The 15,492-nt window shown below is 42.1% G+C and overlaps 1 protein-coding gene across 5 annotated transcripts in view; it reads right to left on the bottom strand.

The window, feature by feature from the left end:
* Positions 1–15,492, bottom strand: part of MDFIC (MyoD family inhibitor domain containing) — a 103,550-nt gene that overhangs the window by 49,746 nt on the left and 38,312 nt on the right. For 3 of the 5 annotated variants that reach the window (XM_048500660.1, XM_048500658.1, XM_048500657.1), the window contains one exon: positions 1,646–3,945. The exons of the other annotated variants lie outside the window; for them this stretch is intronic. In XM_048500660.1, the coding sequence (XP_048356617.1) occupies positions 3,665–3,945 (281 nt within the window). In that variant the 3' untranslated portion in view covers positions 1,646–3,664. Of the gene's footprint in view, positions 1–1,645; positions 3,946–15,492 lie in introns of those variants that run through there. 5 annotated transcript variants of the gene reach the window in all.

Raw genomic sequence — 15,492 nt, 5'->3', positions numbered from 1 at the left:
TTTTTGCCGTCCCTAAGGCGTCATATTTGGGCCGTGCAGAAATGGCCATAGACTGGAGTAACTGTGCACAGGACTCCACTACCAGTTAGCTGCATGACTGATCAGAAGAGAATTTGTGTTTCTACATTAAAGTCAATACAAACAAAATACAGCATTTGTATTTCAGTTTTATTTTGATTAATGAACAGTTTTGTTGGAGGCTTACATACCATAGGTCCACTTTTGATGCTCTAAGAAACAGCAACAAAACATGGATGATTTTACTTCCTCTTAAATGCTGCCTTTATGACAGTGCAAAGAAAGAAGTACATACACTCTACAGGGAAAATCTTATTTTCTCCTCCCCATGCACACATTTAAGTGAAAGAAGCATGTCGCATACTTCATCTGCTGTCATATATGAGACACTAGGTTCTTCTAACATCTGCTGCCACTTTCTTTTGCATGCCGGAAGCAGATCACTGGGAACACCTTATCCTCATAGGGTTTGTATGAAAGTCTTTACAATCCTCACTATTCAAGAAATAAGAACTGTAAGGAAACGTTATAGGAACTTCCCTATTGTTGTTCCCACTCTGTAAAACTGGTATACTTAGAAACAATCTATAAGTCTTCTTAGAAAACTAAGAAAGGCTTTTTATTTCACAAGCAAAGTTTGAAGGTCTGCTGTGATTAAGAGTTATTTGGGAAGGGGGGTGCCTTTTAAAGTCCATACATGCTATGTGTTACATCTTATTACTTTAATATTTTATACTGATTTGGGAAGCAAGGGCTGAAAAGTACACTTTTTCTCAAGAACAATGAAATACATTATTTCAATTACATCAACTGGTATAGAAATTGTTAGCAGGGATATTTTAAATAAAAACACATCATAAACTGCTGGCGATCTGCATATAAGGAATACATAATTACTTAGTTTTGTTTATATTTTTCTTAGTTTATTCATATGGCAGAAAAATACACAAACATTTCGGATTCAGTATAGAATAAAAAACAGTCATGAAAAGTGGCAAATGAGGATGAGAAATACCAATAATTGAGATGAAGAGAAGACTGTTGAGTGCATTAAAGGGAGTTCTTTATATAAAGAATAAATGTACCTATAAGTGACCTTCATCCAGAACTCACCAGATTCGACATGTGAAGTGAAGCTGGGGAGTACAAGTTCAGTGAAGAGGACCAAAGCCAGATTGATGGGGATTAATTAGTCTGTTGTCATGGAGATTGTACTTGAATAAATCTAATACAATTTCCTCTGATTTTTTAATGTAAAAAAGGAACAAAGAGGAACAAATAGTGGTGTTCAGAGAATGAGCTTTTTTTTCTATCTTCCTTCAAAGCATGTTATGTGATCCAATGATTTTGAGATAAATGCAGGCATAAAGCTGTGATTCTAAAAGGCTCTAGCTAAAACAGATACATTATTGGTTTATATTGCCTTCCACAACAATATCCAGTTAGAAAACAGCTAAGTTGCATTTCCTACTGTTTGCCCCAAATAATAGCAGTTTGTTGGAAGGGGTCATCTTTAAAAATGACATAGAACAAAGCTCAAAATGCTTTATTTTACCTCTGAAAACAACATTGGTCTTACCTGAGAAGGAGACTTCTCCATTGAGCAATTGAGGACATCTGGGTTCTGTTTGATCTCCTTTCAGGAAGGCAGGGGTTAATTAAAAAATTCTCCCAGGCTCCTCCGCTTTCTGAAGGTCTGCCTCCTCTCTTGCTCTCCAGTTCTGGTCTCTCCAAAAAGCAGTACACGACTGAAAAACGAAGGTTCTGGAAAAAACTTGTAGATAAAGAATTCCCGGGCAAACGGCCTCCCATAACAAGGGAAAGGACTAAATAGTCCAGGAAAAAACCACAAAAACAGAGAACGATAACACCTAAGAGCCCTATCAGAAAAAAACGGAGAATTGATCCCTGAGAAAAAAGGGGCCTCTACAGCAAGAAAAAAGAAACTACAATGATATGAAAAATACTGGAGAGGATGTATGACCATTTTGCGTGGGCAGATGTCCTCAATTGCTCAATGGAGAAGTCTCCTTCACGGGTAAGACCAATGTTGTTTCTCCATTGAGCAAGAGGACATCTGGGTGACCTTCCCTAGCAGTGTCACAGTAACTAAAGGGTGGGGTCGAAATCCTCTCCTATGATGTGCTGTAGTACCCTGCGGCTGTAATCTGAATCGGCCGCACTGTAGACATTCAACCTATAATGACGAACGAACGTGGAAAGAGAGGACCAAGTCGCTGCTCTGATGTCAAGTTTATGCCAATACGCCTCCTTAGGGTGTTTTGGATCTGCACAAAAAGTAGGTAAAAATATCTCCTGTCGTCTATGGAAGGTAGAATTAACCTTGGGAACAAACGCAGGGTCCGTACACAAGACCACCTTATCCTTGTGAAATACACATAGTGGTGGTTTGATTGAAAATGCTGCCAGTTCAGAAAACCTTCTGGCAGAAGTGATGACAACTAAAAAAATAACCTTCATTCTGAGGTGCTTTAACGGAACGTCCATAATAGGCTCAAAGGGAGTTGCAGTAAGTGCATGTAAGACAGTGTGCAACCTCCACGTCGGGAAATGATGGTTGACTGGTCTATCCTTCAGGGTGGCTCCCCTAAGAAACCTGACAATGTGTGGGTGGGAGGTAGGGACAAAACCTTCCAGTCTAGGAAGTACTGAGGTCAGTGCTGCCACCTTTCTGCGAAGGGTATTAGCTCTAAGACCAATTTCCAAGCCTTCCTGTAGGAAGGCTAATATGTCACTAATCTTGGGTTCTGTAGGCGGAACCTTCTTCTGCCAACACCATCTAACAAAGGCTTTCCACGTGGTGTTATAGATTCTCTTGGTGGAAGGCCTTCTGGAGGCTAGGATAGTGTTTAATATGGCTGTGGAATAACCTCTAGACACTAATTGTCGCCTTTCAATCTCCAGGCGGTCAAGTTCAACCTCTTTGGATCCGGGTGAAAAATGGGACCCTGACTGAGCAAGTCTTGGTGAAGTGGGAGACATAGGGGTTTGCGTACTGACATCTGTAAGATGTTGGTGAACCATGGACGTCTGGGCCACCAGGGTGCCACAAGAATAACATCTGCTTGTTCCTCCTTGATCTTCCGTAAGAGTCTGGGGATCATGGGAAAGGGAGGAAAGGCATAAAGAGTTCCGGGAGGCCATCTGGAAGATAAGGCATCAGTGTTTTCCGCTTCCGGGTGATGGAATCATGAAATGAATCTGGGAAGCTGTTTGTTCAGATTGGAGGCAAAGAGATCCAGTATCGGAGTTCCCAAACTTTGAGAGATCCAATGAAAGATCTCCTCCTTCAGGTGCCATTCTCCTGGGTGTATGCTCTGTCTGCTCAGCCAATCTGCCTGAATGTTTAGATTGCCCTGGATATGTTCGGCTCGGATGGAGGATTTATGAGTCTCTGCCCATTGGATCAGTAGGATGGCTTCCCTCTGTAGGTCTGTCGACCTGGATCCTCCCTGTCTGTTCAGGTACGATTTGGCTGTTGTATTGTCCGTCCGTACAAGGACATGAGCTCCTACCAACAAATGTTGAAAGTGTTTGAGGGCAAGGCGAATCGCTCGTAGTTCCAATATATTGATGTGTAGATGGGTCTCCGCTGTCGACCAAGTCCCTTGAACCGGGATGCCCTCTAGTGTCGCTCCCCAACCCTGAAGGCTGGCATCCGAGAACATCTGTTTGGTGAACTGTCATGGCTGACGGCCATTTTGTGCACTCCTTCCTTTTGGTGCGAAAACTCAGTTGGCTGGGAACCGTCTGCATGATGCGTTTCTCCCACTGGGGGGACTGCGGTCGTTCCCTTCTGGATGATTTCTGTGTTGCCCGCTCCATTCTGGGGGCGTTTGCAGGAATCCTCGCTGTCTTCTTCTGAAGACAGCAGAGTCTCTCCTCGTTTCGGCATTGCAAAGCGTTCTGATTGAAAGGGGAGTGGGGAGAATGAGTCACTCGCATTGGTGCCAAGACAAAACAACAACGAGACTGCCGATCAGTGCGGCTGGGCGGGAAGAAAAACGCTGTGCCGTTTAAAGGCAGAGGGCTCGCGTTACTCCCAGCTCTATCTCCAGCGTTAGTAAAAGGAAAGAAGATTTTTCTTTAAGCAAGAAATTAAATTCAGTAGCTGCGAAACAGCCACTGCAGCCTGCTCTTCCTAAGGCAGGGAACAAACTGGAGAGCAAGAGAGGAGGAGGACCTTCAGAAAGCAGAGGAGCCTGGGAGAATTTTTTAATTAACCCCTGCCTTCCTGAATGGAGATCAAACAGAACCCAGATGTTCTCTTGCTCAATGGAGAAGAGCACTTTTATGCAAAGAAGAACTTGGATTTATATCCCGTCTTTCTCTCCTTTAAGGAGTATCAAAGCAGTTTATAAATTCCTTCCTTTCCTCGCTCCACAACAGACATTCTGTGAGATAGGTAGGGTTGAGAGAGTTCTCGGAGAACTGTGAATAGCCCAAGGTCACCCAGAATGTGGAGAAATGGGGAAATAAATTCAGTTCATCAGAGTCTGCTGCTAATGTAGAGTGGGTAATCAAACCTGGTTCTCCTGATCAGAGTCCACTACTCTTAACCATTACCCCATGCTGGTTCTCAAAGACAGAAGGCATTGGTATAAAGGTATTTTATTCCTGGTTATTTAACCATGTCTAATTACACAGATAAATAGTACACTAACAATACTGAGTATGTGTATAATGTTCATGTGCTGCCTTTCAAAAAGGCTTTTAAATGCATATTTCATTGCATTTGGTCAGCTCCAAGAATATGGTCAGCTCCAAGAATATGTTCTTGCTACTCAATGTCAGACTTTGTTGAAACTTCCCAACCAGGTTTTACCTCTATCAGTTTCAAATTGTAAATAGGCAGGCAACACCTTCACATAAGTTGTATAAGGCCCAAATGGATGCTGAAAACAAAACACTAATTTTCCCTCTTCCAAAATGTCTTCCATCTGTATAGGAATATATCATGACTTAGTTCTGTTCACATTCCAAAATGGCTTCTATCTAAATCCTATGGCATGTCAATTTGAAACCCAGAATCTTCAGCAAATGCCAGGATTGTTTACTTAGATATTATGTAGAGACCTGTTTGAAGTGGCTCACAAGTAAAGGCAATATCATATAACTGTAAACATCATGTGTGTATAAAGTCCCATCAAGTAGAAGCTGGTTATGGCAATCCCTTATGGGGTTTTTAAGGCAAGTGACTAACAAAGGGTGATTCTGCACAGACAAAATATAACAGGTTAAGGGGTGTGAAAAAAGCATTATGCGGGAGAAGTTCTCACAAACACTTCTAACCCGTTTACACTTCTAACCCGTTTTATTTTGCTGAACCCAGGTTGCATAAAAGTCACAAAATTAGCAACTTTTCCCTTTAACCTAGTTTCACACGCTTCCTGCTTGCCTGTGTGAACTATGGCAAGTGGGAAGCTTTGTTCCCCCTCCCTCCTGCTTCCATCCACTATTAAGGTGGATTATGTAGGTAGCCGCCATTAGAGTGTATCCTTTGGTGACCACCATTTTTGTGCTGGTATGTTTGGGGAGGGGGGGGATTCTCGAATAAGCATTTTATCAAATGAAGCAAAGTGTTTCCTGTGCGAAACATCCTGCATCCTGTTGCTGGGCTCCCAGCGATCCCAAAGGGCTCCTGCACCCACCATGTGAACAGTAAAACTGGCAACGGGTTCATTTAATTCATTTGTGTTGCCTTTGGAGAAGGGACCAGAGGTGGTTTGCACCTTCCTCTGCCTAATGACCATGGTATTCCTTGGAGATGTCCCACTGAAATACTAACCAAGACCGATTAGCTTCTGAGATCTGATAGAAATCAGGCTCCACTGTGCCATCCAGGTCAGGGCCTATAAACAACATACTATCATTACAAACAAAGCCAAATAAAACCCCTTAATTAAAATTCTAGGTTAAAAGAAATGTTTTAGTCTGACAAATAAAAGACAGTCGTAAGTGGCAGGTGACACTCAAGGACATTTCAAAGGTATACTGCCATCACCCAAGAAGTCCTATTTCTAGTTGCCACCCACCTCACCTCTACAGGCAGGGACAGACAGCAGCACTTGAAAAGCTAATTTTAACCAGTTAACTGAGCAGAATGGAACAAGGTCCTTCACGAACCTCAGCCTTGAATAGTTTAGGATCTTAAGGACCAGAACTTAAAACTGTGCCTGGAAACAAATGTGTAGTGTAGCCAAATGTGTAGTGTAGTGTAGTGTAGTGTAGTGTAGTGTAGTGTAGTGTAGTGTAGTGTAGCCAGTGTAGATCTTTCACCACAGTGATGAAATCATTCTGGACATGAACAAGTCTTGGACAATAAAGATGGCTGCCATATACTGGACCAATTGGAGGTTTCCAGACAGTTCCACAGGACACTACAGTACAGAACACTATAGCCCATGGACACTGTACTACTATAACCTGGTTTTGGTCAAAGAATGGATCACCATGGCATGACTATGACTTTGAAGTCACAGATGGTGTACCAGACAAAGTTACTAAAGAGCATTATGTGACAAGAAGACACCTGAGCCTCTAATGGCAAGTCAGGATCTCACAGCCACCTCTTTCTTTTCATAGAATAATATGAATTATACACTCATTTTACAACTACATCAAAACAGAAAACAGAGGAAAAATCACAATATAAACTTAGTAGAAATATTACCTCTTGAAACCTCTCATCCAACCCTATCAACTACCAAGGGAAAGACTTGGGTCTAGAAATGGTGGGCTGCATACCTAAGCAGCTGTTCAGAATCAACAGTCTCAGTAATTGAAAGCCGTTAATTAAACAAGGGCCAAATTGTACTTCAATGGCACCCTGAGATTAAATTGAACCTAGTGTGGCATCTGTGTTCTGAGAAAGACCATTCTATCATAATAGCCATGAGGCCCTGAACTGTTCCTATCATGGAGGTCTCGTCATGAACAATGGAGCTCTCAATGACAACCAACCTCAGGGTTATTAATACTAATTTTGAAACTACTTGAATCAGGCAGCAGGGTGGGGAGTATGCAAATGAACCTCTATTCTAACTCTCAGTCCCCAAGTTGCAATGAACGTAGGCTAACAGATTTAAAAACAGAAGTCTGTATCATAAAACAGAAGCTCCACAATTCAACAGTAGCTACCTTTAAAACTACAGACAGGACCACACTAGACAAGATACTACCACTAGTGACACATTTCTATTTTGTGGAGTCAGGGAATGCCTTTTAAGAAGACTGTTGGAACCTGATTCTGATTGAATCACTCTGGCATGAGGAGGAAGGGTTCAGCTTTCCTCTACACCATTTTTGTGAATTGAAATAGAACCACAGGGATATTGGCAAATTATAACCCTCAATTCTGCTTCAGGTCATAAGAACAGCATGGAAGAAAATGCAGGAGTCCCACCCATCAAGCCACCATGACTCTTAGAAGGTGTTCCCCAACTCTACAAAATAAGATACCATCCATGGGAATGGTGTCTGATTTAGTTTAGCCCTAAAAGTTGTCTGCAAAAGGGCAGCTTTCAGAAACTATCAAAAGTTTCACTGGGATACCCTATTCTTAATTTCGTTGACAAAAGTTTCTAATGAATGCAAATAAAGTGTGTGCTAGATTGCTTTTACTATCAACGAATTCTACGAGGTTGGCAAAACAAGTTTTCTTATGCTGGAGCAATGCTGATTCTCTCTAAGCAAAGCTTGTTCTTCCTTACATGTTTAGTAATTCTGGCTTTAATAATTCTTTCCAACTATTTACCTAGGACAGATGCTAGATTAGGGTGCCTGCGATTTCCCAGCTGCCCATTTTTTAATTATTATGTTAGTTACCATTCCCATCCATGCTAGTCAATTTACACTTTTTTTGTTTAGCAGATGAAATTTAACATTTGAACACTGTTTCCTTATTTGGGTTTAATGGCAAAAACGCTCAATTTACAGAAACACTGAACTTGGTCAAATTTTAGACAGCTATCGTCACAGAGATCAGGACACTCAAAAACAACCTCTTAAGCATCATGCTCTTTCACAGCAAGAATCAAACAGTCAAATCCTCTTATCAAAGTGGCAGCTGAAGACCTCAGCAAGGCTTTACTCAAGGCCCATGCAGAGACAGGAGCAGAAGTCTCAGCAGGGGTTACAAGATTTGTATAGCAGACAAAAATATAGTCAAGCAAGTGAAGAATAAATTGAATTCCAGTTAAAGTCAAGCCTCAAAAATTCTCTAACAAACAAGCAGCAAGTAGCTTCCAATATAAGCTGACTCAAGTAACTGCTTTGTCATTTTTAAATGTACAACATTAGAAAATGATTGTTGTATTTTGTATATCACTGGTAAAGCAGTAGGAACATGTTCAAAACCCATTAAAAATACGTTCTTGACCAAAGCAAGAGTTATACTTCATACTTTGTTTATAGAGAAAAGAAGTGGAACACAGAACTCAGAAAATTAAACATCAGACTACAGTTACTAAGGTCCATAGTAACTTGTAGCAATACAACATCTGAGAGTTTACCACAGAAACTCAATTTAAAAATGCCGCAGGGGCTCAACTGCAATTGTGACCACAGCACAGAAGGGAGGAAGGAGGGCTCTTGCCCCTCATAAGAACATAAGAACTAGCCTGCTGGATCAGACCAGAGTCCATCTAGTCCAGCATTCTGCTACTTGCAGTGGCCCACCAGGTGCCTTTGGGAGCTCACATGCAGGATGTCAAAGCAATGGCCTTCTGCGACTGCTGCTCCTGAGCACCTGGTCTGTTAAGGCATTTGCAATCTGAGATCAAGGAGGATCAAGATTGGTGGCCATAGATCGACTTCTCCTCCATAAATCTGTCCAAGCCCTTTTTAAAGCTATCCAGGTCCCTCACATCGAGGCAGTTTCCCCAACCCAAAAAAAGTCTCAGGGGGCACTACTTGCCCAGTTAGGGAGAAGATTTATACTGAATTCTGAATGTGCAGGCCCCAAGGTGGGACAAAAAAGTGCCAACACAGGCCAATCTGGGTTAGAGAAATGGCATAAAAGAAGGCAGATTTGCCCCACCCCCAGTCCCAATCTCAACTGGGCAAGTCCCCATAGCAACCATGTGGTAGATGCAATGTATAAATTGGCCCAAAGCTATACTAAATTAAAGTAGCCTGTTTTTTTCATAAAGTAGCAGTAAAGCCTGTTGTGTTGAACAATACAACAGGCTATAGACAGTGGAGAACACAGTATCTTTATCTTTATTAACCTTTAATAGGCATAGAAGGAGAACACAGTAGTGAGGCAGCATCTGCTTAAATCAGTAGGGAATCAAGCTACTTGGCACCAAGTGCTCAAGGTTCTCCAGAACATGTTAGTTTGTAAAATGGTTTGATTCAACTTGAAAATGTATCACTAATATTAACTCTGTTTATATTACAGGTCTGCTTTCCCATCTAAATTACCAAGAAGACTGTACACATACAAATAAGATTGCTTCAACTAAAGTTTTAAGGTTTTGTGTCTTATTTACATCCATGTGAAGTTTGTACTTGTATCACAGATCTCCAGGTCCCACCTGGAGGTTGGCAAGCTCACTACTGAATGGTGTGCCGTGTGGTTTCCGGGCTGTATGGCCATGTTCTAGCAGCATTCTGTCCTGCTAGAACATGGCAATACAGCCCAGAAACCACACAGCACCCAGTGATTCCGGCCGTGAAAGCCTTCGACAATACATCAGTACTGAATGTTTTCTAGTGTGTGTCTGACTTTGTTGAATGGAGTGGAAACAGGCTGTACAGCCAGATTTGATGAGGGAGTGTTGGAAAGAGAGTGACATGGTTTTCCCTAAGTAATTTTTGGAGATTTGGGGGGTAAGATTGCCAGTTTCAAGTTGGGAAATTCCTGGAGATTTAGGGAAGGTCACTAGTCACAGCAGGGTTTGAGGAGGAAGTAAGTTTTCACGACATTGTAAAGCTGTAGAGACCACCCGCAAAAGAAGTCATTTTCTCCAGGGAATCTGTTTTCTATGGCCGTTTCCGCACGGCCTCCCTGTCGCCTCCACGCCGGCAAGAATTCCGCCGGCGTGGAGGCGAAGGCCGTTCGCATGCACGCATGCGGGCGGCCTCAGCAGAGGCCGGCAAACGGCAGGCGGCTCCGCACGGAGCCGCCTCTTCCCCATGCCCCGTCCCACTCACCTTGTCCCGTGCGTCCAGGGTCGGAGGACTGCTGGCGGTCGAAGCCGCCGCGCTGCCCTCCGACGGGACAAGGTGGGAGGGACGGCAGGGAGTAATACTTTCGCGGCAACGGTGAAAATGGCGTATGTTCCTGCGGTCGGTTAGCACCAGCGCCGGAAAACGCTTTCCCCAACAACAACCCTTTAAGGGTTGTTGTTTAGAAGCGACAGACGCCTGGGAAGCTGTGAAGTCAGGTCGGCGCTGTTGCGTTGCAGCAGCGCCGCCTGTGCGAACAGCGGCCTGGGGGCGGCGTTTTTACTGCCCCCAGGCCGTCGTTTTTGGCCCATGCGGAAAGGGCCTATGCTTTTCTATGTTTTCTATGCAGTTGTAATTCCAGATCTCCAAGCCTCACCAGGAGGTTGGCAAGGCAAGTTCTGAATACACATAATAGCACATTTGAAACTTGTTTGTGGAGAAATGTATATGGTATGCACACAAACATTCATTTTATGGGCCCAGAATGGGAGATTAAATGTATCTTAATGGCAAAATGGTCTCCAGGCCCCACCTGGACCTTGGCAAGCCAAGTTTAGAATGCACATAACAGTACACTGTAAGGCTTTCTGTGGAGAAATGTATGTGGTATGCAAGCCAACATTAATTTTATGGGTCAAGAATGGGAGATTATCTAAATGGCAAAGTCATCTCCAGGCCCCACCTGGAGGTTGGCAAAGCAAGGTCTGAATACACATAACAGCACATTTTTACACTTTTGTGTAGAAATGTATATAATATACATACAAACATCCACTGTGGTGTCAAAATGGGAGATTTAATGTATTTAAATAGCAAAATGACCTCCAGTCCCCATGTGGAGGTTGGCAAACCATGTTGTGAATGCAGAGAATGGCTTTCACACACATTAACACAGCTGAAGAGAAGAAATGTGGGAAACTCACTGGTTCACTTGTGGGAGCAATTGCCATTGCTGAGCGTTGAGGAATCTGTTGATAAGTGTTGTTCTGTCTGCTCATTCTTTCAGGGAGGAGGGGAGAGTGTGCATGGAAGATTGGGATGCTTGTCGTCAGTGGGCTGTGTTTTTTTGTTCGGGAGGGAGCAGGGCTTGCTGGGGGCTTGGGAGGGTGGTCGCTTGGTCTGGCAGTTGGGGGGGAGTGCGTGCGGGCAGGAGGAAGATGAAGCTGAACCATTGGGAACGCAAGACAGCCCTGCGCCAATTGGTTGAGGGTTTGTCGTTGAACGATCCAAGTCCTTAGTCAATTATACAGTTTAAGATTGAAATGACCTAGTCTGGGAGCTCTTGAAACAGAAAAGCAAGGCTGATATATGACAACAGAGGCATATCCGTGTGGAATAGAATGACCTGATTTTTAGTTATTCTCCTGCTGGTGATGACTGACTTGTTACCACCTGCATTCCGTCTTCTGTAATATTTTCAGTAAAAGCAGTACAGCCGAGGGAAAAAACAAACCGGGGGAAGAAAGTATGAAAGAGTATTCCACACTCCTCTTCATACAGCTATGACATTTTTTACCCCAGATCTGAAACTTCATCATTGACTGGGGTACACCACAGTTTAAACACTTGGATCTGCTCCCATCAAGTGCAGCTCATTTATTAGTAACTGACAACCACAGGCAGACAGCTGCAATTAAACAATATGCTAGCCCTATCCATTTCAGTGTACTGAACTGCTACATTATCTGCTTACGCATTTTTTTGCATATTAAAATGAAGTCAATTCTAATTTCTTTGCTGAGAATAATTACATCAAATAAGATGCAGAGGTTTACAAAATCAGGAGCAAACTGAAATTTAGAAATTACATTTTAGCAACAAAGTCATTAAGATCTAAAAATATGATCCAACAAGACAGAAGCACCTATTGATAGGGACCCACGATTATTTTAAAAGATAGAAGACTAAGGCACCCTGTATCCTAAAAACACTGAGTGATTATGGGCCGTAAAGCAACATTTTCCAAATTAAAACAGTAGTGGGTTAAGTGTTCCAGCTCCCAGAGACACAGCACCCCAAACGTAGATGACAGTGCCCAGAACCAAGCCAGAAAAGCATGAAAAAGGCATTTAAATTGCTCGACTGGTGGAAAACAGCAAAGCATGTTAAAGAGCATGTTACCCAGCTTAACAGGTTGTGAATGTATTTTTAAGGAATCTCCACCAGCTGCTAAGAGTGTAACAGCACACGAATATCTTTAAAATGGTGATGGGGAAAATAACTTGGCTTGGCAATGCTTTGGGGAAATAGCTCACTTGGCAACGCAAGAGGCAGACTGGGAGGGGATCTTTTAGACTATGTATACGGGGAAATATAGCATGGAGCGTTCTGCAGAGTAACACAAGGAGTCCAAATTGAGTTTAAAATATTTATATAAATTTGGTTTCAAACACACATACAGGAAGATATTGAGGCACATACACATAAGTTCCTAGAGATATAAAAAGGTGAGAAAAATAGGTTTGGATGATAAAGAGGGAATTGGGAAGGCAGCAGGGTAATAAGTTACCTAATGGTTCCAATGCAGTAGACGAAGTAGAAGGCAGGGATTCTATGCCAGCACAGAGGTCCCGGAGAAAGACGATATTGTGTCTCACACCAACTTGACCAAGGGAGGTTCAGGTTAGAAATGAGCAATGAACTAAGGTGAGCAGGGCTTTTATAGGGTGGATCGCTAGTTTGGCGGGAAAAGAGATCCTTTGCATTAGGTTTTGTTTCTTACAGCTGTGCTGGGTTGCGGGGCTGAGCTAATCAGCAGCTCTATCTATTCTCCTAACACCAGGGGTTGGTAGCCAATTGTTTCCTTGATTACATTAGTAACACCTTGAACAGGTGGTCGAAAGAGCGAGTCTCTGGCTATTGAAATTTAGCTGAGGCAGCAAGATTAAATCAGGGATGGGAGCACTTAGGAGCTTTTAGGAACAGCTGAAGGGAAGGAAGGTTGCAGCATCTCAATTCAAGGGATAGTTCACATTTACAACTCTATTGACTGTAGCTTTGGCTTGGGTGTGGACATCAAGGAGCAAATGAGTAGTTTTATTTCTTACTGACTGTTTGCTATTCTTTGGGCTTGCTGTTAGCTCATTTTATCCTCCGCCACACCATATATATTTGTTAGCCTTAATATAACTCAGAAATATATCTCACATATACCTTGTATTTATAAATATACCGGCTTGGATGCATGCCTGGGAATTTGAATGATTGATGCCATCTATCCAACCCCCCAGTCCATTGGGGTCCACCCCTCAGTCCATTGATGCCATCTATCCCACCCCCCAGTCCTCCATTTGCACCTGAGCAGGATAGAGAGAGGGTAAGTATGTTTGGTATGTATTTGGGGGGGGGTATATTTTTTGTTTTAAGTATGTTTTTGTTTTTAGGTATGTTTTTAGGAGTTGATCTGTGAATGGTGTTATTGTAATGTAGCAAGCATTTTTTAGTTGGTTGTTAACACACATTTGAAGGGTAGGATAGAAATCAACTAAATAAATAAATAAATGATTTGATTCCATAAAAGAACCCATGGTCCTCTGTCTACAAGACTTGAGTACAGCTGTTAGGACATTTTGGAGGGCATTATTTCATAGGGTCACCTTAGGTCAGAAATAACTTGATATCTACATATGCACTAAGGTGACTTTGCACAGGTTCAACTCCTCATTTAAACTGGGCTTTTGCCCTTTCAAAAGTAGCTATGCATGCTTTCAGTGGTGGGATCCAAAAAATTTAATAACAGATTCCAATGGTGGTGGGATTCAAACAGTGGCGCCGCCGCACACACGCACCTCCAGTCCCTATTGGTGAAGTGGTGAGAACTGGTTGGATACCACCTCTGCTTGATTTGTGCAGATCCCTGGTATGCTACAAACATCTAACAGCTTTACTCAGGGGATCAATTCAAATTACCTGGGCCTGGGGAAAGCCACATGGTTATGTTAGCTTGTCTCACCACCACCATGTTTAAACTATGCCTTAGTGCCTGGTCTTCTAGTCACTGTGATAGGCAGGCTGAAGAATGACAGATGAATAAGCATGTTAGCTATAAAACCAGAAAAAAGTATCTGAAGACCCTAATTACAATTGGAACTGCAGCTATGAGGAGCTAGCTATATCTAAAGACTAATGAAGTAATTCTGGCATCAGCTTTCATGAACCAGAGCCAATTTTGCCCAACAGACCCCAGATATGGACACACTGCTATCCTTCAGGATTCCAAAATGTGATATTAAGGAAAATATGCTTTTAAAACAAGAGTTTTAAAAGTTCCATGATGGAATTTTTGAAGTTCCAAATCTCTTTGAAATTAAAATGTAACAAATATTGGTAATGCTGTAGACTAATTAGAGTCAATAGGGCATTTATAGGGTATTTGTTCACCTCTAAAATTACAATTTAATAGAATAAAGAGTTTTAAACTGTACGTTACATGGCTCTACATCATGTATCATCCAATATACAGAACATGGAGCCAGTTCAGCTATTTAGAAATAACACATATATACAGTTCTTGGGAGACTGCAGCACTTCAAAACTGAAGGTGAGAAAGAAAGGGGACTCATATAGGTCAAAGATCCAGCACAGCTAGCATATTGTTTAGATTATTGTTTCAGTTAGAATCTGCACAGCTAGCATATTGCTTAGGTTAGAATCTGTGTTATTCACTTTTCCCCCATAATTGGGGATGGGGTAGATTTGAGGGAACAAGAAATAGGATATCCTCTACATGTCATCTGAAATGGTATAGTCTAGGGAATACTAAACCACCTTACAGTTCTGAATATGCATGATTTATGAAGCAGTATTAATTAGGAGAATTTACTGCTATATTACAAACTTCAGCTGTACACTGCATAGATTCCATACCAAGGCATGTTAGTGATGGATGGTTGAACCTGAAATAACTTGTAATACAAAATGTTTTGTTACTTTACAACATTCTGTAATGCAAATCTTTAGGAAAGAGAAGCTGGAGGACAAGGAAATAGTTCATGGGGATAAATCTACAGCGACAAATCAGCCCATGCAAAGTAATAAACTGATCCTCAAAATATACTGGGGAAAAGGCTTCACAGATCTCATTTAACCCAGTTAAAATTCAACTGGATATTTCCCTAGATCCAGAGGAGTTACTTATGGAGTCCAAAGTGTATATCCATCTCCTTTCCTCAACTTCCTTTGAGCACTCCTATGTCTCAAGGAAGCCAGTCCATCTTACTTAATACACAAATTTTTTAAGCCCATGATTTATACCATTAGGTTTTCTCCTTCTTCAAATCT

Source organism: Sphaerodactylus townsendi, linkage group LG06, assembly GCF_021028975.2.
Source record: "Sphaerodactylus townsendi isolate TG3544 linkage group LG06, MPM_Stown_v2.3, whole genome shotgun sequence".
NCBI classification, from domain to species: domain Eukaryota; kingdom Metazoa; phylum Chordata; class Lepidosauria; order Squamata; family Sphaerodactylidae; genus Sphaerodactylus; species Sphaerodactylus townsendi.
This window is presented reverse-complemented; position numbering and strand designations above follow the sequence as displayed.